The sequence below is a fragment of the Amborella trichopoda genome, chromosome 13 (genome assembly GCF_054954075.1).
Source record: "Amborella trichopoda isolate Santa Cruz 75 chromosome 13, AtrichopodaSantaCruz75HAP2 v2.0, whole genome shotgun sequence".
In the NCBI taxonomy this organism is placed as follows: domain Eukaryota; kingdom Viridiplantae; phylum Streptophyta; class Magnoliopsida; order Amborellales; family Amborellaceae; genus Amborella; species Amborella trichopoda.
Window position 1 is genome coordinate 44,613,591 of NC_142348.1, and position 24,015 is coordinate 44,637,605.

The following is a 24,015-nucleotide window of genomic DNA, read 5'->3' on the forward strand; positions in this document are numbered from 1 at the left end:
TTTTTAGTTTGCTTTTTTTTTTTTTTTACAAATTATAAAATATAATGATTAAAATACACTTTGAAACTTTTAAAAGAATTTTAGTCATTTTATTTTATTACAACTATTTTTTTACACTTTTTACAAATGCGAGTTTAAGAGAGAAATGGACGCTCAAAATGTTAAAATATTTTATAGAAAAAATAAAAAATAAAATAGCATAAAAAAGCGACATTGTGACAAGGATCATCTCAACCATCCATTCAAAACGGACGGTTGGATAAAAAGAAATATACAAGTTCTATGCGCTAGGGGAAGCATAACAAGCTTGCCGATTTTCAAGTGTATAGATCTGCTCAATTTATACTTATTTTTTAGTCTGTCCCCCGAGTCTTTTAAGTCTAAGTCCCTACTCCTAAATTTGCGTAAAGAACACAATGCATCATAATTATCTTTTACTTCCATGTTAACAAATGTTGTACACATTGCCAATGGAAAGAATCCCATATCATTGACTGCAAGGGGTTTCAACAAGAGAGCACCCACTAGAAAGAGTGATGCACAGGTTACATCTTACCACCCAACGATGTATACTATGCCGAATACATCAATCGCAAAGAATCATATATTACCACATGATAAATATTGAGCCTTTAATTTATTATCACAGCATGAACAAGAAACTATCGAACTTAAATAACATCACAAATCCTCCCAATAATATAAATAAAGAGAAAGATCGCTGTCACGAAAGAAGCAAAATTTCAAAATCTAAAGCCTATACTTTTCTCCAAGGCCAAAGTGGAGAGCACCACATACCTATGTACAAATAACTAAAAATGTGGGTCTCTCTAACCTTTGAGCACCCCAAGCGTGACCAGGGCTGACCGTATCTCTTTGCTGCCATGTCCTTCATCAATTGTCACATTCTCAGAATGCTCTAGTGAAACAACATCTGTAGAAGTATAGCCTCTGTTGCCAAGATGAGAGGGAACACTGCAACCAACACCCTTCAAAATTAGGGTTTTGGGAACCCCTCCGAGCAATCCATTGTAATCAGTGTTCCCGGTTTCACCAACAATGACCACCATATTCGATAGCTCCATACCCCATCGTAAATATAAATACCTGCAGAGGACAAAAGATCAGGAAATGCTCACAAGAATCCTGAATCCCATGCAGGATTTGGGTCCATTACTGTAATTCAGAACCATGTAAAATGGTTTCCTACTGTTTTTTACCTCATTTCAATTTTTGTTTTTTTAAATCTCTCTCTCTCTCTCTCTCTCTCTCTCTCTCCGGCCCACCCCTCCGGCCCTCCGCTTTTTTTTTTTTTTTTTCTGCTTTGTCTCCTTGACTGACTCTCCCTTTCTCTTTCCTACCCATTTACTTTGCCCCCTTTTCTCAACTCTCTCTCTCTTGCCTCTTTTCTTTTCTATTTTCTCCCTGTTTGACTCTCTCAGTCTCCCACAATTTTACCTTTCCCCCTTTTCTTAAATCTCTCTCTCTCTCTCTCTCTCAAAGCAAATAGAAACAGTGGGTATATAGAGTTTTAAAATAATGAGAGCTCCAAAATTTGTTAATTCAAGTGAAATTGTCACTTTTCAAGCATTTAAACACAACATTCTGAAATTTTCACTTGATAATTTTACTGAATGAAATTTCAAGCAATTATGAAGACCCAAATATCTAATGGTTTGCAATTTGGGAGCTAACGAATTACCTGAGTGCTTGTGAACGAGAAGCCAGGACAGGAAGGACATGCAGCATGGAGCCACCGTGACTATATAACACATGGCACCGTAAACCTCGAATTCGTAATAATTTACGAAGATCCTTAATAGAAGGAACCTACAAAAGCAAAAAATAAATATAAACTTTAGAAACTTGAAGCCCATAGTATTCCATGCCACAACATAAATTCGGCTTTCTTGGATCTTGACAAAGTTGCCTTGCTTTGGTTTTAATTTGCAGTTAGCAAGTGTAACGGTTTCATTTGAGGGAAGACAAAGTCCAAAAAAGGAAAAACATTAAAGCATGAAAGCAAACCAAACAAAGCTTAACAGATGTTGAGGGGTAGACATGTTAAAAGATATACTTTTTCGGTAAGAGAGTGATAACATTATCTCTCGCCTCTCAAATATTTTAGAAGAAAGAATGTATACTAACATATGACAAGAATAAAAAACTAATATAAACCACGATAACGACAATAAAAAATAGAAAACAGATTAAAAACCCAGATAACATAATATGAAAGAGAAACTCGATGCATTAGAGGTAAAGGGGGGGGGTGTATATATATATATATATATATATATATATATATATATATATATATATATATATATATAAGAGTGGATTCCATACGCCCACGAGCGGACTGCTACAGTGAACGCCCATGGCCCAGATTGAATCTGAACCGATCTGATGGTCATGACCTCATTTCGTATTATTTAGTTTTTTTTCTACAAATCCAAATCACTTGAAATTTCGAGCGTTCATTTTTTTCATCAAGGCGCACCTAATAAAAATATAAAAAAAATAATTTGTAAAATATAAATTGATCAAAATACCCCCAAAACGTTCCGAGGGTATTTTGATCAATTTATATTTTTGAATTACTTTTTTTATTTTTTTATTAGATTCTCCTATTTTTGAAAAATAGACACTCCAAATTTCAAGTGATTTGGATTTGTACAAAAAAATAAAAATTCAAATACAAAATGAGATAGTGACCGCCAGATCGGCCCAAATTCAATCTAGGCCGTGAGCGTTTACTGTAGCAGTCAGCCCATGGGCTGACAGGATCTTTTCCCTATATATATATATACAAAATAAGATCGTGACCGTCAGATCGGCCTAGATTCAATCCAGGTCGTGGGCGCTTACTGTAGCAGTCAGCCCATGGGCTAACAGGATATTTTCCCAATATATATATATATATATAAGAAAACTCTTCCCAACGCCTATAGGCGAAAATAAACAGTGATTTCTCTTACCCTCATCACCATCTAAACTTTATCGCACAGTCACAGTTATCCGGTAGTGTTTCAATTTTTATTTTTTTTCTACAAATCCAAATTACTTGAAATTTAAAGTGTGTGTACATCTTAGTGAGGCGCACTTAATAAAAATATGAAAAAAATAATTCACAAAATATAAATTGACCAAAATACCCCCATAAATTTTTGGTGGTATTTTGGGCAATTTATATTTTACAAATTATTTTTTTCTTAAACCATTCCGATTGATAAAAAAAAAATGAAAATTTAAATAGTACCAAACACCTGACCGTGCGATGAAGTTTGGATGGTGATGAAGGTAGGTGAAATCACTGTTCATTTTCGCCTATAGCCGTTTTTGTAGTGTATATATATAGGTAATGAGGGGTGTGTATATGTATACATATATAAGATTCACCAATAATTATAAGTCTTGCACACCATCAACTCTGAAAATCATTTCGGAAAAGAATATTATGCTTACCATCGATGGTTTCTTCACTTGAAATGCAAAGCAATGAGTTGAGGAGTGTTGCTCATCTTCAATTACCATTTGTGCTTCATTATCGTCCTTATCAACAATAGAAGTGGCCCAACGAACCAAGGTTTTCCTCAACCCTTCCCCTCCCCACCTATAATCAATATGGGAACTATAATCTAAATCAAAAAGGAAGGGGAATTCAGGAGAACCCACTTCGTCAGTATTCAGAGAAGAATAATAGAGTTCACTGCCACTGTTGCATATAAAAGCATCAAAATCTGTAGCACTTAAACCACCACTTTGCAATAGTCGGTATGTCTCAAACATTGTTAAAGCCGTCGATAATATAAACCCAATTGAGGCCAAGCCATGGTTCAATCTTGCTGCCTCAAAAATCTCACGAATAACTTTAAGAAGAGTGGAACTTCCTTCTAAAGAATCAAAGCAATCTAGGGCAATAACAAGGATACGACGCCGCCTCCTTAAAGCAGGAAACTTTGTAGAGATGCTGTTCTGATCAGCCTTCTCAATAGATTTTGGAGATCTCAGCATTTCTTTGGAAACTGCTAAAACAGTATTTGTTAACTTGTCTGTTGTATCTTTCATGGTCTCTGCAGAATCTAAGCCACCATCGACATTGCCACTTTCTTCGCCCTTTTCCCCATCCAATGAGAGCTTCAGGTTTAAGGATATATCCTGAATGTCTCTCAACGAATCACCTGGAGAACCTGACTCGGTGGTTTCACTATTGTCATCTCGACTTTGCCACTGTGGCTGCCTTGGTTTACAACTGGCTATACGAGCTAAATAGGTCTTACAATGCTCTGGCCATGAGAAAAGGTGGATGTTCTTTAAACCATTTTGCCTGCATTTCATCCAGAGCTGCTTATCAGCCACAAGCTTCAGTAAGGCATCAGCAATACCCTTCTGCTCATGGGGGTCAACAAGGAGTCCATTGTCGAGTACCTGAAACAAGGTCATCACAACATGAGTGCACAACAAAAAATATACCACTATAAGATTTTTTTTTTTTTCTTTTGAATTTCCCACAGAAATTTATGTAACAGTTCCTGAGGGAACACATGCATATGATATGCAGTTGAGACAGAAAATCATGTTTACGAGCAGGCACTTTGGACAGGTCAAAATTGGCCTCCACAATTCAGAACTTCAAATAAACAACTAAATAGTTTTTGAGAAAAATTCATTCTGAAACTGCAAACACTAGATCAAGAACGACCTTTATGCCCTCCCCAGTCCCCTTTTCGAAGTTTTGAACTAAATGTTATTAAGAAGAAATTGGTCCCACTATTTCAAATACCAGACTGGGAGAGCATATTGTTAAAAGGCACCTGTCCAGGTGCCTCCTCAAAATAACAAGTATATAGAGCACTTGCTTAGCATATGCAGGTCTGCCAAACAAGGACTTCTCACAGATGCACTTGTAACCAATTGAGTAGGAAAAATTAATGAGAACTTGAAGCAGAAGGTTGACAAACCCGATGTATATCTACTGGACCTCCATTTTTCGTTGCAACTATGGGCAATCCATTTGCTGATGCCTGCTCAGAAAACAAATGAACATCGTCAAATAAACCTATGAATTCAGTAACATACAACAAAACTTTCCTCAATGTAACGCACCTCTATGAGAGTTAAACCAAATGGTTCAATGAAGGCGGGGTTTATAAAAACACCCTGCAAGAAAGACAAAGAATAAGAATGACAAAAATTCCAAAATTATTGTAAACAATATTGAACCATCACATATTGGAAAAGCTAAATTCTAAATGGTCATTAGAGACATTTTTGTGGAATGAGCTGTAAAATGTTTCTGAAAGCAGATTTCTTTAGTGAACGAAATTACATGGTAGATAGATCAATGTGCAGATTACTGACATGAAGCATAATTACGACACACATCTATCAGTTTAACGCAGATATTAAGTACCTTCGTTTTTGCTGCTAAGCGATAAATTTCAGGAACATCAGACTGTTTGTGGTGCTTTGGATATGCTACTTGACCATATAGATCATATTTGTCAATCAGTTTAAGAATTGTCGTGAGATAAGCTGCATTTGCGCTGGACATCTCATCAATATTTTCACGGTTTCCCATAATCAAAGTCTGTTTCATAAACGCATGAAAGGATTAATCCAGAAAAAACATATAAAGATTCACTTAACGAAAAATGCATAATTAACTGACAATAAAAAGTCAACTGAACAGAAACGCTCCTGGTAAGGCACTCACAAGGTTAGCGAGCTCCCTCAAAGGGCGGCATTCACCAAATGCTTTGACTAATGTTGTAATGTTCTTTTTGGGATCCGGTCGAGCGAGAGCAAGGATCATTGGCTTCCGAGGATTTGTAAAGAAGCGCATTATCTATTAAACATCCCTAACAGAACTTAGTTTACAGTGACTAGAAGGTACTTCGGTAATGGTAAAAGTAACTTGAAAGTTCAAAGCACCAGAAGGCTACCAGTATATATACATTCCATTTTTTTCTATTGGAATATATAAATATCATTAGTGCCATCGAAAAGTAATTCTTGTCATGAGTAATTTGATTCAGACATGTCATAGTGATATGTATAACACCTCAAACCAAATAGGTGGATCTGGAGTAGCCGAGGCCTCTTCATTTCCTTCAGGCTCACCCTCAATATCACCATCATGTTCAACAATATTGTTGAACTCCATCCCAGGAGGAATTACCTGCAGAAATCTTGCTCATTGAGACAAACCCACAGATAGTTGTCGAGTTCATATTTCTTACATGAAGTAACAAATTACACACGCATGGATGTGCACATACACACACACACAGAGGGACTAAGTAGGAGTTGCATTAGCCATATGCAATACAACATAGGGTGTCATGGCATGGTGGCTGAAAGTAACTTCGCAATCTTAAGAAATTAAATGAATGTGCACTTACCACCATGCGAGGCATGTAACGACCATAACAGCTCACAATTCGCTTCATTCTTACTCGAAGCGTGCGCTCAAGTATTACATCAAACCCATCATACAAACCCCACTGTTCTGCAATCTCCTGTCGAGTGCTTGTGATGACTATTTCAGAAGCATCAAGACACAATTCCTCAGCCTCTATCCTACGCGTTATTTTATAGGTTGCATTTATTTCCTCCCTTGACTGGCGCCCTTGTTTCACAAGTTGCTCTAATTTATCTCTTCCGAGAGAATGACCAGTGAAGAGCATTGGCACATTTAAGGCCCCCGAAAGGAGAGCAGCAGAATCCCCGGCATCAGCATAGTGGCCATGGATAGCAACAGGCCAAACTGGTTGCCCCCCACCAATCTGCTCCCCAAGAACTTTTGACATATTTGTAATATGGGTAAGAGCACCATCAACAAATTCTTGAATATAAGGCCAAAGGAGTTCTTTAGAGATGTATTTATCTCTGGGGCCAAATGGTATTCGAACAATATATGCACCACCACTCTCTCCTATTTCTTGCATTGAAGTTTCAGGTCTTCCAAGGGTTAGCATTTCTGTAGGCTCACCATAACTCCAGTCCACCTCTGAGGATGATATCTGCCTCGTCAATAGATCAACGCGATAAACCCCTGGCATGGTACCAAGAGCCGTCGCAAGCTCTACAACATATTTGACCTGTTGTAAAAAACATAAGAAGTAATTCAGGCATCTGACTTGAAAAAACTAGCATAAGTACAGACCGTAGGCATAAGGTCACTATGGCTCTCTCTCTCTCTCTCTCTCTCTCTCTCTCTCTCTCTATTCCATTGAACAATCACAAAAAAATAAAAATTGAAAATGCACCTTAAAAAGTGTTATTTTAACCCAATCAACATACGCCGTCCATTTTGTTAACGTGCTTAGATCTAGACCTTAAAAGGATTTTTCTCTTTTCAAAATTTTTGGATAGCTTTGTTATCATTAGATGAACAATGATGAAAAAGAAAAAAATGATCTTGAGTTAGTAAAAGCCTAGATCTTGAAATTGACCAAATGGATGGTCTAGATTCATTGTTGGAGGGGACTCATTTTAACCATATCTATGATGCAAATTCACTTTATTTTATTTTTTGGAAATTGACTATTGGAATGAAGAGAGGGTATGTCCAATTTTTGGGGTGATACAAATGCTACAAACATGGTTTTTTAGAAGTGTGGTTGTATTATATTACTATACAACCGTTGCATGAAATCATTCCCCTATATATATATATATATGTGGAAAAACCTAAAAAACGCCTATAGGCAAAGTGCTATAGTGTTTTGCCACCGTCACAGACTTGCTATGTCCATGGCAGTTCATTGAATGGAACCGCAACGGATGGCGCGGTTCCGCATTCTTACTAGGTCCATGACGGTACCGCCACGAACATACTAAGTCCGTGGCAATCGAAAAACACACGCAATCCGATTTTTTCGGATGGTGATAAGCCTATGGGGGAAAATAATATTCATTTTCGCCCAAAGGTGTTGCATAGATGCTTCTTATATATATACAATGAGACCATTGACCTTTGATACAAGGTGGTCACAATTAATCTTGACCAATGGATATGAAATTAGGTGGCCGCATTTATTTCATTGACCAAGCTCAAAGTCCAAAAGAAATTTTCTCGAACTTTGTTACACACCCAAGCTATCAGCCCAAGCTATCAGATTTCACATCAGATGGTCGTAAGTAATTGTGACCTCCCTATACAAAAGGTAAAAACTCTCATTGTATATAATCTCTCTCTCTCTCTCTCTCTCTATATATATATATATATATATATATATATATATATATATATATATGTGTGTGTGTGTGTGTGTGTGTGTGTGTGTGTGTATAGGGGAATGATCTCATGCCACGATGTCATTGTAATATAATGAAACCACACTTCTAGAAAACCATGGTTGTGGCATTTTTATGATCCCAAATTTTTCACATGCTCTCATCAACAGTAATCAATTCCCAAAACAAATAAAATTCAATTTGCACCCTAGAAATGACCAAAATGAGTCTCCTCCAACAATGAATCCAAACCATGCACTTGGTGAATTCAAAACTTTTTTTTTTTTCATTGTTAATCTAACGATAAATAAAGCTATCTAAAAAATTTGGAAAGGGAAAGGATCATTCAAGGCCTAGATCTAAGCATTTCTCTAAAATGGATGGCCTATATAAATTCCGCTAAAAACACTTTCTAGGTTATGTTTTCAAATTTCGCTTTTGTGTAATTGTTCATTAAAATTAAAAGAGTATGAATTTAAAATTTGGCGTCAAACAAATGGCCTTAACATGGCTTTTGAAGATTGTTTCATTATATTACTATAGAATAGTTGCATGAAATCGCTCTCCACACACACGCACACGCACACACACATATATAACAAAGTTCCTTCACCTACAATTGTTACAAAAATAACAAGAGTTTCATTATTAAGGCCTACCTGGCCACCAGTATCTGAATCACGGCCGAGCTCCATATTTTCCCCTCGTATAAGACCATGTATACTGCAACACAGTTGCTCATAGCTAAGACCACGAATAGCAATAAATACAATATGCAATTTCGTTCTTGTGTTGGTGAATCCAATTAATTGATGAAACGGTGAACAGTAATAGAGACATATTGGGAGCATTCAAAAAGGTCAGGTCTTGTTCTGATGGCCCCCACCATCACTTGTCCATCATCAGTGAATGCCCATTGCCCCAAGGACTATGGTCATTCCATAGTCCTTAGGATTACAATGCACTTTCCCTTATATTTTGTCGATAAATGTTAAAAACCTAGCCGGTAAATCAACTTGAGCAGTTTACTAGAAGCTAGCTTGCTAGCAAGCTGTTATTAAAAACATTTCTGTTCATGATGGATGGAATAAACATAGAGAACCTTAGTTTATCTCCATAACTGCATATCCGCAACAGTTTATCTCTAGATTCTTGAAAGTTCCCACAAAATTACTAGCTACACCCTAAAAGTCCAGTTACATGCCTTATCAATACTATGTACAATTTCCGCTCCTTGTGCTGACTAAACCAGGTTTCAAGGACATCTACAGAAGAGATTCTCGGCATTCTGCTTCTAAGTCCATCACCATGACTCGATATATCACTGATAGTATCGCCTTTTTCGCCTTCTGATAGGTCCTCTGACATATCAGCAGTTGCATCTCTGCGGCCCCTTTCACGTTCAAGACGACGCTTAGCCGATCGCTGAGCTTCCTCTCCCTCAATCTAAAGATCCATCAAAACAACGAATCATCACACCCACAGTTGACTTATCTTTCAAGTATGACCTTTAAAAAAAGAGGTAGAGTTCAAAAAACAAGAAACATGCAAAAAAGAACATCATAAAGAAAGAGGATTTAAATAATGATTCCCAAAAATGAGGTTCAGCTTCACTCAGACTGCACTCTTCCAGGCTGTATGCCTTATCAAGTTGAACCAGATAAGTGCCATATTAGAAAAGTGACAGAGAGAAGAAAAAAGCCCTGCAAGAAATAATCCATGTCTAGAATAGTCAAATGCTTGAAAGGATGTCACATAAGTACATATTATACTTTTTTCCTTCTTCAAGTACATATTGTACTTTAGAAGACATGTCAGCACTCTCACGATAATTTTTGCCAATGATGCATGTGTGCAATGTCCATTAGCATCTAGCCAGCAAAACCCCTATGGAAATGAATGTTTCTATGGAAACAATCCATCCAGAAAATATTATAAGCCTGTGTAAAATGCACAATACTAGAGAAGGATGCGAAGCAAGGGCATATTTGCTCTTAAAAGGTACAGCAGTGCATGCATGATGAATGTTGCGATAATGCAATATATTGTATAAAATCAGCAAGTTGATCATCCACCTTCTGGTAGCACTAGAAGCTAAAATATTAAACAGGTGAGAAAAAAAAAATTTAAAAATTACATTTCAACCATCACAACCACAAAATGAAATCCAAAAACTGGCATAACATGCATGATTAGCAACCTGTCTCCTAAACATCAAAACTAAAATCATGTGAATGCATTCAAACATGTTTAATTTCATATCAAATTGAGCTACTAAGGTGTCTAAACGTGTTGACATATAATGATGATGGAAATTTGATCATAACATAAATATATCAATAAATTCACAACTATGCTTGGCAATCAGTAAATCTCAAAACATCTAATGAATAGCCAACAAAATCAGTTTGTTGGGAGTGGGCATCGCAGAAGAAAAGAGTATCGTTTGCAACCAGAAGATGGGAGATGTCAGTTTGTTGGGAGTGGGCACCGCAGAAGACGAGTGTCATCTGCATACAGAAGATGGGAGATAATGAGTTCATTCTTTGAGGTGGAGAAGCCTGTGTGCAGATTTTGGCTATAAATGTTGAACATGGGCCAACTACAGAATTGGCTTATGATCGAAAAAAGAAAGAGGAGGGATCACTCTAGCAGACTAACACAGACCCATTGATGAAAGGAAGAAGTTACAAGGAGTACAATGGACAAGGCCTGAGAAGAAAGCTGAAGACGTCAACCTGATATTTATGAACACCATTTTTGGCCGAATACCATCTTGCTCATGGTCCAATCGAGAATCCTCCAACCCATATAATTGTATGCCCTCTTGAGATTGAGCCTAGGCATTAGGCCCAGTCAGTTGGATTGGTGTCCGGCATGGATACAAACATTGGCAATGAGAGCACCATCAAGGATCTGCCTTCCTTGGCTAAAAGCTCCCACAGTGCAGAAATCACTCGGTAAGCACCAGCTCAGGCAGTAGGCTAGTACTTTAGTCATTAATTTGTAGGAACCAAATGAACAAAAATTTGGCCGCCCAGCCGCCTAGGCAGCTGTTTAGGTGGAATTTTTTAAGAACACCTCGTCCTGCAATAGGCGGCATGTTCTAGGCGGCTTTTGCTAGGCGCCCATGGCACCCCGCTTAGGCGCTGAAAAAAATTCAGAAGAGGACAAAAAATGTAATTTTTTACAAGGGTTTGGGGGGCCATTCTTGCCCCCAAAAATGTTTTTAGTGAAGTTTAGAGTGAGAAAGAACTTGAAGAAAACTAGATTTGAAGACTTGTTGAGAGATCAAAATTTTTATCGACCTCAATAAATGGTCACGATATTAAGGATATTCATCCCCAATCTTTTTGAGGCTTTTAGTGGTTGTAAAAGAGGAGATTTGGGAAGCCAAAAATTTTGGTTTGGCCTGATATCGAATCCACTTCAAGAAGGTTGGTATATTTCTATAGTTTTTATTAGGTTATGTATTTTTTTCCACAATATCTAATGATGTTATTCTTTGCTAGTTGTATTTTTTTTGTGATACTTTGTGATATATATTTGATATGTTATTGTCTATTTGGATTATTATTTTCCCATTTTGTTATTCTTTGCTATTTTTTTTAGTTTTATACATGAATTTACTTGCATGATTCATAACCATAATTTTGTTTATTAGTTAGTTTAACAATTGCTTAATGTTTAATAATGTGTAATATGTTTTTCCGATTTTGTGTTATATCATTGCAATTTCAATGTGTATGTTTTACCTAGATTTATTTTTTGCCTTAATAAGAACTCAATAGATTAAATGGTCAATGTATCTATTATTTTTAGATCATATCCTATTCGTAATTTTTTCAGGCTTGACCTTGTTGTTTCCATGTAATTTTCATACTTAGTTGATAAGTTGATACTTGATAGATAAAGGTTGTGGGTGAAATGACTTCTTCGGCTTCAAATAAACAAAGTGAACCGGGTTGGAAATATGGATAATGTCCCAACCCTAGTTACAAGAATAGAGTAGCTTGCAAGTTTTGCAGAAGAGAATACAATGCTGACATTAATAGATTGAAAAAACATTTGACCGGTATAAAAGGGGATGTGGCATCATGTACTCAAGTCCCTGCAGAGGCCAAGAAAGAGATGTTGGATAACATAAAAGGGTCCAAAAGAAGAAACAACAGGTCAAGAAGGAATATGAAGACGTGAGGACCTCTGTAAACATCCATGGCATAACTGAATATGATGAAGAGGAAGGAGCCTCGATAAGTAGACCTGTTAGCATTGGGCATAAGAGACCTCGAACAAGAGGGCCTCTTGGTACATTCTTCCCACATCCCAATCCCGATGTGATGGTTTGCGAAAGGGAACCGGTATAGAGTACTTTAGATAGTACTTTAAAGAAGCAGGAGAGAGAAAGGGTGAATCAATACGTGGCTCGATGGTACTTTCAATTAGGTCTACTATTTAACACTGCCACTTTAAAGAGTTCCATTGCTATGTTTGAGGCAGTGGGGCAATTTGGCCCAGGATATAGGCCTTCTACACCTTATGAGCTCAATGGGCCTTTGTTTAGGAAAGCGGTGGAATTAACACACGACTACTTGAAGACCGACAAGGATGCTTGGGGCAGATGTGAGGTGACTAGTATGACAGATATGTGGACTGATAGGAGGTCTAGGAGTATAATAAACTTATTAGTTAGTTGCCCCATAGAAACTGTTTTTTTGAAGTCCATTGACGCATCCAATAAGATTCATGATGCGCCCTTCATATATGGTGTTGTGAATCAGTGCATTGAAGAAGTAGGGGCGGCAAATGTTGTGCAAGTTGTCACAGATATGGCTAAGGCCAATATGGCAACTGCTAGATTATTAGAGCTTTCGAGGCCGCACATTTTCTGTACGCCTTGTGCGGCTCAGTGTATAAATCTCATGCTTGAAAAGATGAGAGAAAAGAAATTGGTGCATGAGATACTAGAAAAAGCCAAAGCCATAACAATTTTCATTTAGAGCCACACACATGTTTTGGCAATGATGAGGGATTTTACAGGTGGGACTGGCTTGGTGAGGCCGAGGGTCACCAAGTTTGCCACCTCATTCTTGTCTCTAGATTCTTCGAATAAACAAAAGAACAAGCTTCGAACCATTTTGTATCTGAAGCATAGAAGGGGAACAAGTGGTCTATGGAGGCCAAGGGAAAAAAGGTCTATGACATTATTATGTAACCCAGGTTTTGCAATGGAGTTTAGTTTTGCCTTGATATTTCTGGGCCCACTTGTGAAAGTGCTTTGCCTTGTTGATAGCGAAAGGGACCACCAATGGGGTATATTTTGCTAGAGAATGCATCAAGCATAACTTGAAGCAAGATGAAAAAAGATATGGCCCCATCTTGAGAATTGTTGATGGCAAGTGGGATCTGCAGTTGGTATAGTTTCAAAAAGCGCTAGGCGGATCTTGGGCGGCTCAGGGGGTCCAAGCCGCCCAGCACCTAGGCGGGCGTCCAAAACCTGGGCGGCCCAGTTGAATTGAAATAAGGATTCTGGCATTCTGCAGTTATGTCAGTATCAGTTATATGTATTGCAGTACATAATTCAAATTATACTACATATTATTTAGCATTTAGCACACACTCCATAAGCATAACCATAATCCATAAGTCAGTTCATACTCCATATCCAATTAAAACTTAAAATTTTCCAACCAACCAAATTATCAAACCAAGTTATCAAATAGTATCACACCAGTACTGCAATACACCACCATGAGGAAGAAAACAAAATTGAATGAAACTATGAAAGTAATACTTAAAGACTCAAAATAATCTTCAATAGTTCAATAATCAATACACAATACTTCAATCAAAGTTCAAACTTCAAAGTTTAATAATTATTCAACAATCAACATTCATCAATCATCATTCATTCATCATCAGAAAATCTTGGGTCGGCTGCATTGGCATCATATTCGTCAGAGTTGACAAAGTCGTCACTCTCCTCGACATATTGGTCGTCCATGTCCTCCTCCGTCTCTTCTGAATCAGCCTCTTCTTCCTCCTCTTCCTCCATCCTTGTTCTCTGTGCAGAAGATCTAGTAGCCTTAGGAGAGTCAGCTGATGTCCCTGAAGCATCCATGACCATGTCCCATGTCAATCCTTCATGCCTCTCGACCTCATCATCATCAACTAACCACTCCATAGCATGATCCATATTTTTTGATCTGATGGGGTCTCTCTTATCTCTCTTAGCAAACTTGTTCTTCAAGAATCGATTGTACTTAACATAGACCAGGTCATTGAGCCTCTTTGATTCAAGCATATTCCTTTTCTTTGTATGAATCTAACAAAATCAAATGAAACTAATTAAAATCTATCTATGGTTCATGTATTATTTATAAAATTATACAAATTACCCTTATGGCCTTACCCCTTCAAAACTACTCCAATTGCGCTCACAACGGGATGAAGAAGTGGTTAGGTTTAAAATCCGAATGACCAACTTTTGTAAATTTTGAGAACTACACCCATGTTGGCTCCACCAATGGGCTACAAAGATATAGAAAAATATCATAAATAAATAATAGAATTACTTGATTACTTGAACTTGATAAAGATGAACTTAAGAATATTATTAATACCTGGTCCAGTTTTGGCCCTTTGCCTCATTGCCATTGGAGTCCCAAAAGACTTTAATGAGCACTTGTAATTTATCAGCTCATCAGCGCATATAATATCCTGCATTTCAAGATCAGGGACTAGCACCTCTACACACTCATTAAATCCATTCATAATTATGTCATTTGCTTATATATCCATGTCAAAATAAAACAAAGTTGGGTTCAAAAAATAACCAGCTGCATGCAATGGCCGAGGTAGCTGCCTATCCCACTTCTCATCAATAATCTCCCAAATATGCTTGTAGCGGATTTCTTCATCATTGAAATTTTGGGCTCTCTCTTTTGCATTTCTCCATAGCATCATATATGTAGCGTATAGAAGGCTTGTCACTATCAACCATGCAAAGGACTTTGACAAGAGGAAAAAATACTTTAAGAGCGCCCTTCACCCCTCGCTAAAAAGCCTTAGAAAGGATAATATCTCCCACCTTCTTCCCAACCTGATCCTTAGACCATTTGCATGCTCTCCACTCAACTGAGATAAATAGTTGCCTCAATTGCACTCTCCTCGAATGTATGTTATCTAGACATAAGTACCAGATCGCAAATCTCGTGACCCCAGGCCTCACAATCTCTTTCTTTTTTGTAAAGGTACGCATCATGCTGAGGGTGAGATGGTGGCTATAAATGAAATTTGTAACTAACTTGGCCTTCTTCACTGCACCTGATATCTCGGTTAAACAGCCAAGAGCCTCAAGCATGGGTCTATACAATGTGCTGCACATGGTGTCCAAAAGATTCTAGGATAAGCTATGCGCAACAAATTAGATGCAGCAACATTAGGAGCAGCATTGTCTGTGACAACCTGTACAACAAGATGCTCCCCAACCTCCTTGATTCCCTTCTCTATCACTTGAAATATGTAATGGGCATCATGGATATGATCAGAGGTATCAATAGACCTCAAAAAATCAGTCCCTGCAGGACAATTCACAAGCAAATTCATCTGACTTCTTCTCTTCCTATCACTCCAAGCATCAGTCATAATAAAAACCCCATACTGAGCCTATGCATCCTTCTTAAGTTCTACACCTTCCTTCGCGGCACTCACTGCCTTTTTTAAAAAAGGCTCTAAAAGCTCATATGGGGTTGGGGGTTTCATCCCAAGGCCAAATTGGCCAACTGCCTCTATCGCAGCATAGAAGTTGCTTAAGCGAGCAGTATTGAAAGGAATGCCTGCCTCATAAAACCATGTAGCAAGATAATATGCAGCTCTATCTCTCTCTTCCTTTTTTATTCGATTTTCAATGGTGGTTTGCTTTTTTGTTTTCTCTCCTACAACCTCCGGGTCAGGCCGAGGTAAAAAACTATCCATAGGGCCTCTAACCTGAAGCTTCTTAGTCCCAGAAGCAATTACAACTCCCTTCCCCTTTCCCCTAATAATGGATTGCTCAACCTGTTGACATCCCTCCCCAATCCTTTCCTCATCACCATCATCATCATCAAAATTGACCTGAACCTTAGACCTAATCTCTGCTATAAAGGCAATTCTCTCATATTTTTTCATTTTCACCATGTTCAAAAAATTCTTTATTTCCTCTTTTTTAACAGAATCAGGAGTCTTTTTACATGAGCACCATCCCCCTTAATACCGGTAAGATGTTTCTTAAACCGATTTATGCCCCCTTTTGTATCATTTTCACAGAACATGCATCCTATGCAATTTTTATCATTAGCATCTGAGTTATAGCCATATTTTCAACCGTGATCGCCACTCCTATTATATCCCGTAGAAGACATCTCAAAAATAATGCAAATTGCTAAAGCAATAAAAAAAATCTCTTACTTTGAGTTTGATTGCTCAATCTTCAAACTTCCACCTCAAATATGCTTCTAAATACTCAAAATCTTCTAAAAAACCCCCTAATAACTTTGCAAAACATTAAACAGTAAATATAATACCAATGGGTGATGTTTTGATCAATTTTTGTCAACTTTGAGTAATCCTGCGATCCTAAAAAATTCACCACAATCTAGTTTTTTGGGGGCTTTCTCTCTCTAAATTTTGCTCCAACAAGTTTTAGGTTTCAAATGAACCTAAAACCCTAATTTTTTGCCATTAAAAATAAAAAAAAAGAAGAAAAATGCCCTCACCTAATGGTTTTTCCGCCCTGGGCGTTGGGCGCCCGCCTAGGCCGGGTTCTGCACTTCCTAGGCAGCCGCCCAGGGATCGACAGCCCAGATTGGCCGCCTAGGCCTAGGCGATGCGCTCAGGCCTTCTATACCGCCTAGGTGCTGGTCGGTCCGCTTTTTGAATCACTGGAGAGACCCCTACACTTAGCAGGGTATTTTCTTAACCTTGCTTATTTCTACTCTGATCCTGACATAGAGAGAAGGGATTCTATAATGGCTGCATTCAACAAGTGCAATGTGAGGCTCCACCGTAACTCAGATGTCCAAGACAAAGTGTTCATGGAACTTGACTTATACCGTTATTCAATGGGGACACTTGGGACAGACATCGCAATCAGGGCAAAGGAAAAAGATATATCCATGTAAGATGAAAATGTATTTGTTATTTCAATTTTCTAAATTCTAATTCTAAATTTTTCTCAAAAAAAAATTTTCTCAATTCTAAATTTATATAGATATATGTACTCTACTGATTTTTGTTGTTAAATGTATTATAACCTCTTGGTGGGCCAACCATCGACAAACTGTCCAACTTGCAAAAGATGGCGCAACGCTTGACTTATACATTGTCCAACTGCGAGCGCAACTTCAGCACCTTCAAGATGGTGAATATTGTATTTAGCTAACCTCAGCCTCATCTCCTATCAAATTACGACAATAACTTTATCGATACTTTTTTTAAAGTAAAGAATAGTAATATGGAAATGGAATACTATGAAATAGGTACATACAAAGAAGAGAAATAACTTGAGCAGAAGAGACTGAACGACCTTGATTTCATTCAGTACAATCAATGGCTAAAGGAGCACCATCTAGACCGGTTTCAAATTGACTTGTAAAAGATTTAGATTCAACAAGCAAGTGGTTTGTCGAGCCCAATGCCGGGGATGAGCCTATATTCGAGAGAGAGGGCTTGACATGGATCCAAGTGCAAGAGGCGGCTGGTTTCACATCGAGCCCTATGAGAGCTACTAGATCCCAAACACAGAGGAAGGGGAAGGAAGTGGCCCAGGAAAGAAGAAGGCGCAAACGAGTAGGGTGATGATCTTGGAGGAAGAGGATGATGTAGACTCATAGGAGACAAGGGAAGAAGGTTTCTATGTGGAGGAGGAGGATGACACTGATGATCATCATCAGATTCAGGTGGACTGCATGCCAGACGTCGACCTCATGTTACTAGTGATGATGAAACTCAAGTGCATAATTGAGTACTTCATATTTGTGGGGTGAAGAAGACTTTATGTAGTTTATGACCTTTGTCGGTCGGATGTGACTTTTTTCTAATGACTTTTGAAACTTTTGTGACTTGTGATTTATGAGATTTAAAGGACATCTAGAGTTAATTTTATCTTTTAATGTTGCGTTTGAGTTATAATTATTTCATTTACAGTCTAAAGTCGTAAATGTTTATGTTTGATCTATGCTTCCGACATTTTAACAATATATCATATACAAAACTTATTTATTAAATTAAAAAAAAAGAGGCAATTCTATATACAATAAAATGGGGGGAGGTGTGGGGGATCCAACTTATAAAAAAAAGGGCAACACTGGCCGCTTGTGGGTCTGGGGCCCACCTTAGCGCCTAGGCGGCCCAGAGCCCAAACCCCCCAGGGGCCGCCTATACCTTCTTGAACATTGGTAGGAACAATTGAGTAGGCTAATGGGTCTGAAGTCTCGCAGTTGCTTTGCAGCTTCGTATTGGGAATGAATGCCAAGTTCATAGACCTATGAGTGACCACCCAGCTGATGAAACTCTTCAAACTGACCAATATCTAAGGCCAAGCAGTACCAGAATTGAAGGTATAGAAAGTCATCCGGTCTGAGGGGTGCTATATCATGCCCAAGTTCAGGAATAGCCTGTGGCATTTGTCTCCAAGAAGGGCTATTTATGCCACCTCATTGACTATTCTGATACGTTTTAAAGTTTAAATCATGCATCTTGGGCTTCACAAGGAGTCTGCCATGAACAATCTTTTGAAGGAGCTTGCTATGGTTTCTTGTATTTCAGATGGATCCTCAAGATATGGATCATGTTTCTTCTTCTTCAGCAGTTTGCCATTTTTGGAAGAAGGCAGTGTTCCAGTTGCCTACTTTGAGCCACTTGACCTTGGATCACTGAAACCAAAAGATTTCGTCCTACTTTAGAACATTTTGGAGATCTGTCTTGGCAACATTTGCCTTGTTCTTTCTGCTTGAGTAAGTTCACGGGATTCTTATAGCAGATTAAAGTTAATGATTTTGGTGAGGAGGGCTTCCTTCTTCCCTGACAAAAGACCAAACTGGGCGAGGTTCTAAATTTTGAGCTTGTCTTTAAAACGTTTTCATTTTTTTCTTTTTGAGTTTAAAACCAGCCCAACCATGGAAATCAAACTTCCATCACCATTGTGGGATTAGTCTAATTTGTGGTTGGGTTTTTTAGTTGGGGGGAAGGGGGGAGGGGGGGGGCTAAAGTAGTGTTGGTGGCACCTTGAGAAGTGTCATTGAGATTGTGTTTCTGTAGGGAAAATATTGGGTCTCAAAGAGTATGAGCTTGGATCGTGGAGTCTGAGTTTGTTCTCTGGTCTAAGTACATCAAATAGTCTGATATGTATACTAGAGAAGAGTAGTCACTCCCAGTAAGTTCGTAATAACTCTTTAAGTCAAGCTTGTTAAGACAGAAGAGTCTTTGTACAATATAGACCATGCTAAAACAATCAACTTATGTTCATGGCACTAACTTCAATCCACAGAGTGCTCTTGGGAGTTTGCAAATATCAATTTGTTGCTCAGGAATTATTCTCTTTTAATGGAATTTATACTTCTTCCTTTAAGGCTTCCTAGTGAACAACAATGAGTTAGGATTACTTGACAGAAGTTACCTAACATGCCACTTTTGCATGATAGGAAGAGAGAGTAAAACATGTATAGGAAGTTCAGGGCAAAGGGTGTACTCTGCTAAAACTACATTTTCAACATACACAAAACTGGGGTGGCAGGCGAGTGATTGGCCAAAAATATAAAGGGCATCGTGTATCTGGATAGGATCAAAGAGAAAGGGTGTGTGTTATTTGTGTTGGTTTCTTGTTCTTGGTGTTGGTGTCATTGCAATGGACTATTCAGGCATCAGAAGGAAGTCACTACAGGAGGAGGGCAACAGAAATAGAGGTGCAATATCCATAGGCTTCATCAAGGGAAAATTAATTGTCCAGGAAAACTGGCAGAGCAGGCACAAAGAAACTTTACATCAAATGACACATAGTAAGAGACCAACCCAGCCCAACAAGGGATCAAATCACAAATAAACTTAAATAGGAACTACAGCTGATGACAACTTAGGGAACATGAATATAGTTTGCGTTGCTGAGCCGCAACCTTAATCAAGTGTACGTTAAGTGCATTTTCAAATGTTTGCTATCATGGAGAGTTGGATCTGGAATGCATCAAAGGATTCGAATACATTCAATGTTTGCTATCATGCAGAGTTGGATCTGAGAATGCATTAAAAGATTTGAATACATTCACTTGGAAGTTGAAACAACATACTACAGCTAATGGATTTAGGCTTCTTAAAGGAGTCATCAACTCTACTACCACGTTTATGTGTATAGCAAAAGCAATGCAATCAACATTAATTGGCATGATAAAAAACATAAACAAATAGTTGAAATGGCAAAAAACCCCTCCAGGAGAGTTATAATAATATAGTGCATGACAAATATAGGCAAATAGATAGCTACTTCTCTCCCCCAACATGATGGATATACAATGACATATGGACGAAGTATCATGGCTACTAAAGCAATACTTAACCAATCCATCACTAGATATAATATACATTGCGCAAGCCACATTATCAGCCAACAAATGGATCATTTGTGGAAAACCCATATGCAAGAAATTTATAGATAATTCAATATCTTCAAGCACAGACAGGTTTAAAAAAAAAAGTATTCCTGACATTAACTCTACTCGATTTGGTGTTATTTCAAAAGAAAAAGAAGAAAAAAACTCAACATATGCCACTGGCATATGTTGACGATGAGTAGACAGGATGCGCTAAACTACCAGGTCTACTTCATTGCTAGTGTCAATGCAAACAGACATACTTTCACCCCATATTATTTTGTTCCACATCAAGCAACCAGAAAGAAATTGACATCTAGAGTGCCATCCTATCATATTTACCATAGTCATGGACTAAATTGTGTTTAACATCCTCCTAAAAATGTTGTTCTCAATATAAATTCAGTAGAAGAAAATGTTGTTCTCAATATAGCTTTAATAGAAGAGGGTGTGTCGCCCCATTCATGCTCCTATGCAAATGCTCCCCCTCAGATCCAAACCGCAATAGACTTGAATGGCTAATGAAACTCTCGCAAATCTCATTTTAATTCTTTTCAGAAAATAAATATGAAAATATTTTTCTTTTTTTTTGGGTAAGTATAAATATGAAAAAGATACTTCACAAAAAATGCATAAGCCACAAATGGCAGTATAAGAAACACAATGTAGAATATCAAAACCGACCATGATCAGAGAATTGAGAAAAAAGATAATGGTAGACTCAGGTCATAAAAACAGAACGATTCCTCGCATTTTTTTTTCAGGAAACAAACAGAAAGATTTCTCGCATTTTTTTTCAGGAATAATGGTTAACTTGTTAGAAATGTTTCTCATTTGAACAAAGAGAAAGCATATCCAATTTTATCAGAACCAGAACAGTCACCAAACCAGTAAAGTGTTCAGCAGGTCCGGGACAGTTAGCAGTTTGACTGGCCATCGAAACACTTGAACCAATCGAAAACAGTTCGGAACCATAAAATATATAAAAAAGTTCGTAAATTACATTAAAGTTTTGGTTTCTCTCAAAATCCTGTCGTTTTTAATGAACAGAACCAGTTTGGGATCTGGTTGGAGTCCAATCCATCAACATGCCAGTTTGGTCAAGTTCTGATAACACTAATATTCAGTAATTTAGTCATTTTTAACCTAGCAGTTCTTCATTTCCCTTCAAAAATTGATAGAAAAACGTAAAGTAGTATCAATAAATGAAAGAGTAAAATATGTCAGAGAACCGATTCAAATCTCAAAATGATAATCGGAAGGATAAGAGAAAGAGTGAGAAAGCAGAATAACCTGCTTCTTCTTGCGAGCCAAATTCCATATCCTCCAGCACATGTTCTCCAATCTAGTATTCCTTTCCTGTGGACTCCTTGTAGAAGAGGCCTGCAAATCCAATTGCGTAACACGTAAACCACATAACAAATTCCGAATGACATTAAAAAAAATAAGAAAAAAAAAACTACCGAATATGTATGAAATAAAACAAGCATCAGAAGGACAGAAATTATTGAAAAAAAAAAAACGTGATAAAAGGAACATGGCGCGGATGCTAAAAAAAACCACAGTAAAACGTCTGAAAAATCGATCCTTCATTAGACCACTACATTACCTTTCAAATCCAAATACCAAATAACCAAACAATCTTCCGTAAAAGAATTTTAATGTCTCATAAAATAAAATAAAAGCCGGAGAAAGGATCCTCTGAAATAATATACACAACGCTAAAAAAAAAAAAACAATCCAGAAGGGAAAAAAGAAAAACGAATGCATGCCCTTAACATCACACGTTTGTTAAAATAAAGATCAAATTATCAGAGTAAGTCCAAAACAAACTACAAAACGAGGCAGAAAGAGAAAATTGTACGTAAACAGAGAGGTGAAATTTTAAATAGAAGTTACAGAGAGAGAGAGAGTGAGCATGATACCTTGATCCATGATCGATAAAGATCAGTCTCATCAAAGCCTGTAATAACCTCCTCCACAAAGTACCTCGTCGGGCTGAACCTCCCTCTCTCTCTGAGAAGCAAAGATGACTTCTTATCATCCAATGGAGTACCAACATCCAGTATAGCCTCAAGATAACTGTTAATCCAGTCGTTTCCCGCCATTAAAGCTCCAAGAAAGCTTCTGCAACTTCAAGCCCAATCGAATCAAAACGCTCTCCTCTTTATTAAAAAAATAGGCACCTCGACGAAGCTTCAAAAATCCTTGTCCATATCTATAGCCATTAAAGCTTTCTGAAACTATAAAAATGGAGGAAAAAACTCAGAGAAAACAAGACACTATTATTGGAATGGAGATTTCCACTTCATAAAAATGCAGGAAAAAACCTAAAAACGCTCAGAGAAAACAGGACACTATTATAGGAACGAAGATTTAGATTTAAATGTATATATACAGAGAAATGAAAACAGGACACTATTATAGGAATTATGATTTCCATGTAATATATAGAGAGAGAAATGAATTTTTTGGGTACTATAAAAATGGAATATATCTTTTGGACAGTTATTTTGTACTTTTTTTCTCCGCTTCTGGGAGTGTCCTGGCTCTTGAATCTAGATATGGTTTCAGGACAATACTTACAGATATGCCCCAGCAATTTGTCTGACAATATCTATTTAGTCTTCATCTTTTCTTCTAATGCCAAATGGACCCTTTGGTTCTCTTTGTGTAATTGTGTGTTATTTCCTGAAATGCCCTTTTAAGCGAATGACAGTACGGACTTGATAATGATGCTTAGGCTCCAATATTTAAGTTAAGGGCTTATATGTAATGAGGCCATTTACCTTTAATACATTATGCTACAAATACTTGTAACCATTCGATAGCTTGGGTGTATCCCAATGTTTGAAAAAAATTTGTTGAACTTTGAGCTCGATCAATGAAATAAAGGCAATTGCTTTATACGGGCCATACTACATTTCTACAATATGCAATCCAAAGGTATAAAGCATCCATCTTAAAGATGGATGCAAATCAATGGTCCATCTAAAAACACGTGGAACTAATGATCCAATTTTTTTTTTAACATAATTATTATTTCTATTTTTCAAAAAAAAAAATATCGTAATCATGATCTCTATGTTAAAGATTGCAAGTTTTCTCAAAATTAAGATCAAATTATATTTAAAAAATATATTTATTACCA

The 24,015-nt window shown here is 37.5% G+C and overlaps 1 protein-coding gene across 1 annotated transcript; it reads right to left on the reverse strand.

The window, feature by feature from the left end:
* Positions 1-584: 584 nt before the first annotated feature.
* Positions 585-23,469, reverse strand: SPS1F (sucrose phosphate synthase 1F). The gene is made up of 14 exons (XM_011628110.3): positions 23,384-23,469; positions 22,790-23,107; positions 22,158-22,247; positions 9,449-9,690; positions 8,904-8,967; positions 6,408-7,106; positions 6,068-6,184; positions 5,720-5,851; positions 5,417-5,593; positions 5,110-5,163; positions 4,965-5,027; positions 3,469-4,431; positions 1,703-1,830; positions 585-1,107 (listed from the first exon to the last, which is right to left on the reverse strand). The coding sequence occupies exons 2-14, from the start codon at positions 22,970-22,972 to the stop codon at positions 831-833; spliced, it is 3,189 nt and encodes a 1,062-aa protein (XP_011626412.1). The 5' UTR covers positions 22,973-23,107; positions 23,384-23,469; the 3' UTR covers positions 585-830.
* Positions 23,470-24,015: the final 546 nt, after the last annotated feature.

What these genes read in the sequence shown, in the direction of transcription:
- SPS1F (XM_011628110.3), bottom strand. Translation starts at nt 22,972, where the DNA reads ATGGCGGGAAACGACTGGATTAACAGTTATCTTGAGGCTATACTGGAT. An exon ending in TTGTACATAGTATTGATAAG is followed by an intron (nt 8,968 to 9,448) that starts GCATGTAACTGG and finishes ACTGTGTTGCAG; the next exon opens with TATACATGGTCTTATACGAG. An exon ending in AAGTGAAGAAACCATCGATG is followed by an intron (nt 1,831 to 3,468) that starts GTAAGCATAATA and finishes TTGCTTTTGTAG; the next exon opens with GTTCCTTCTATTAAGGATCT.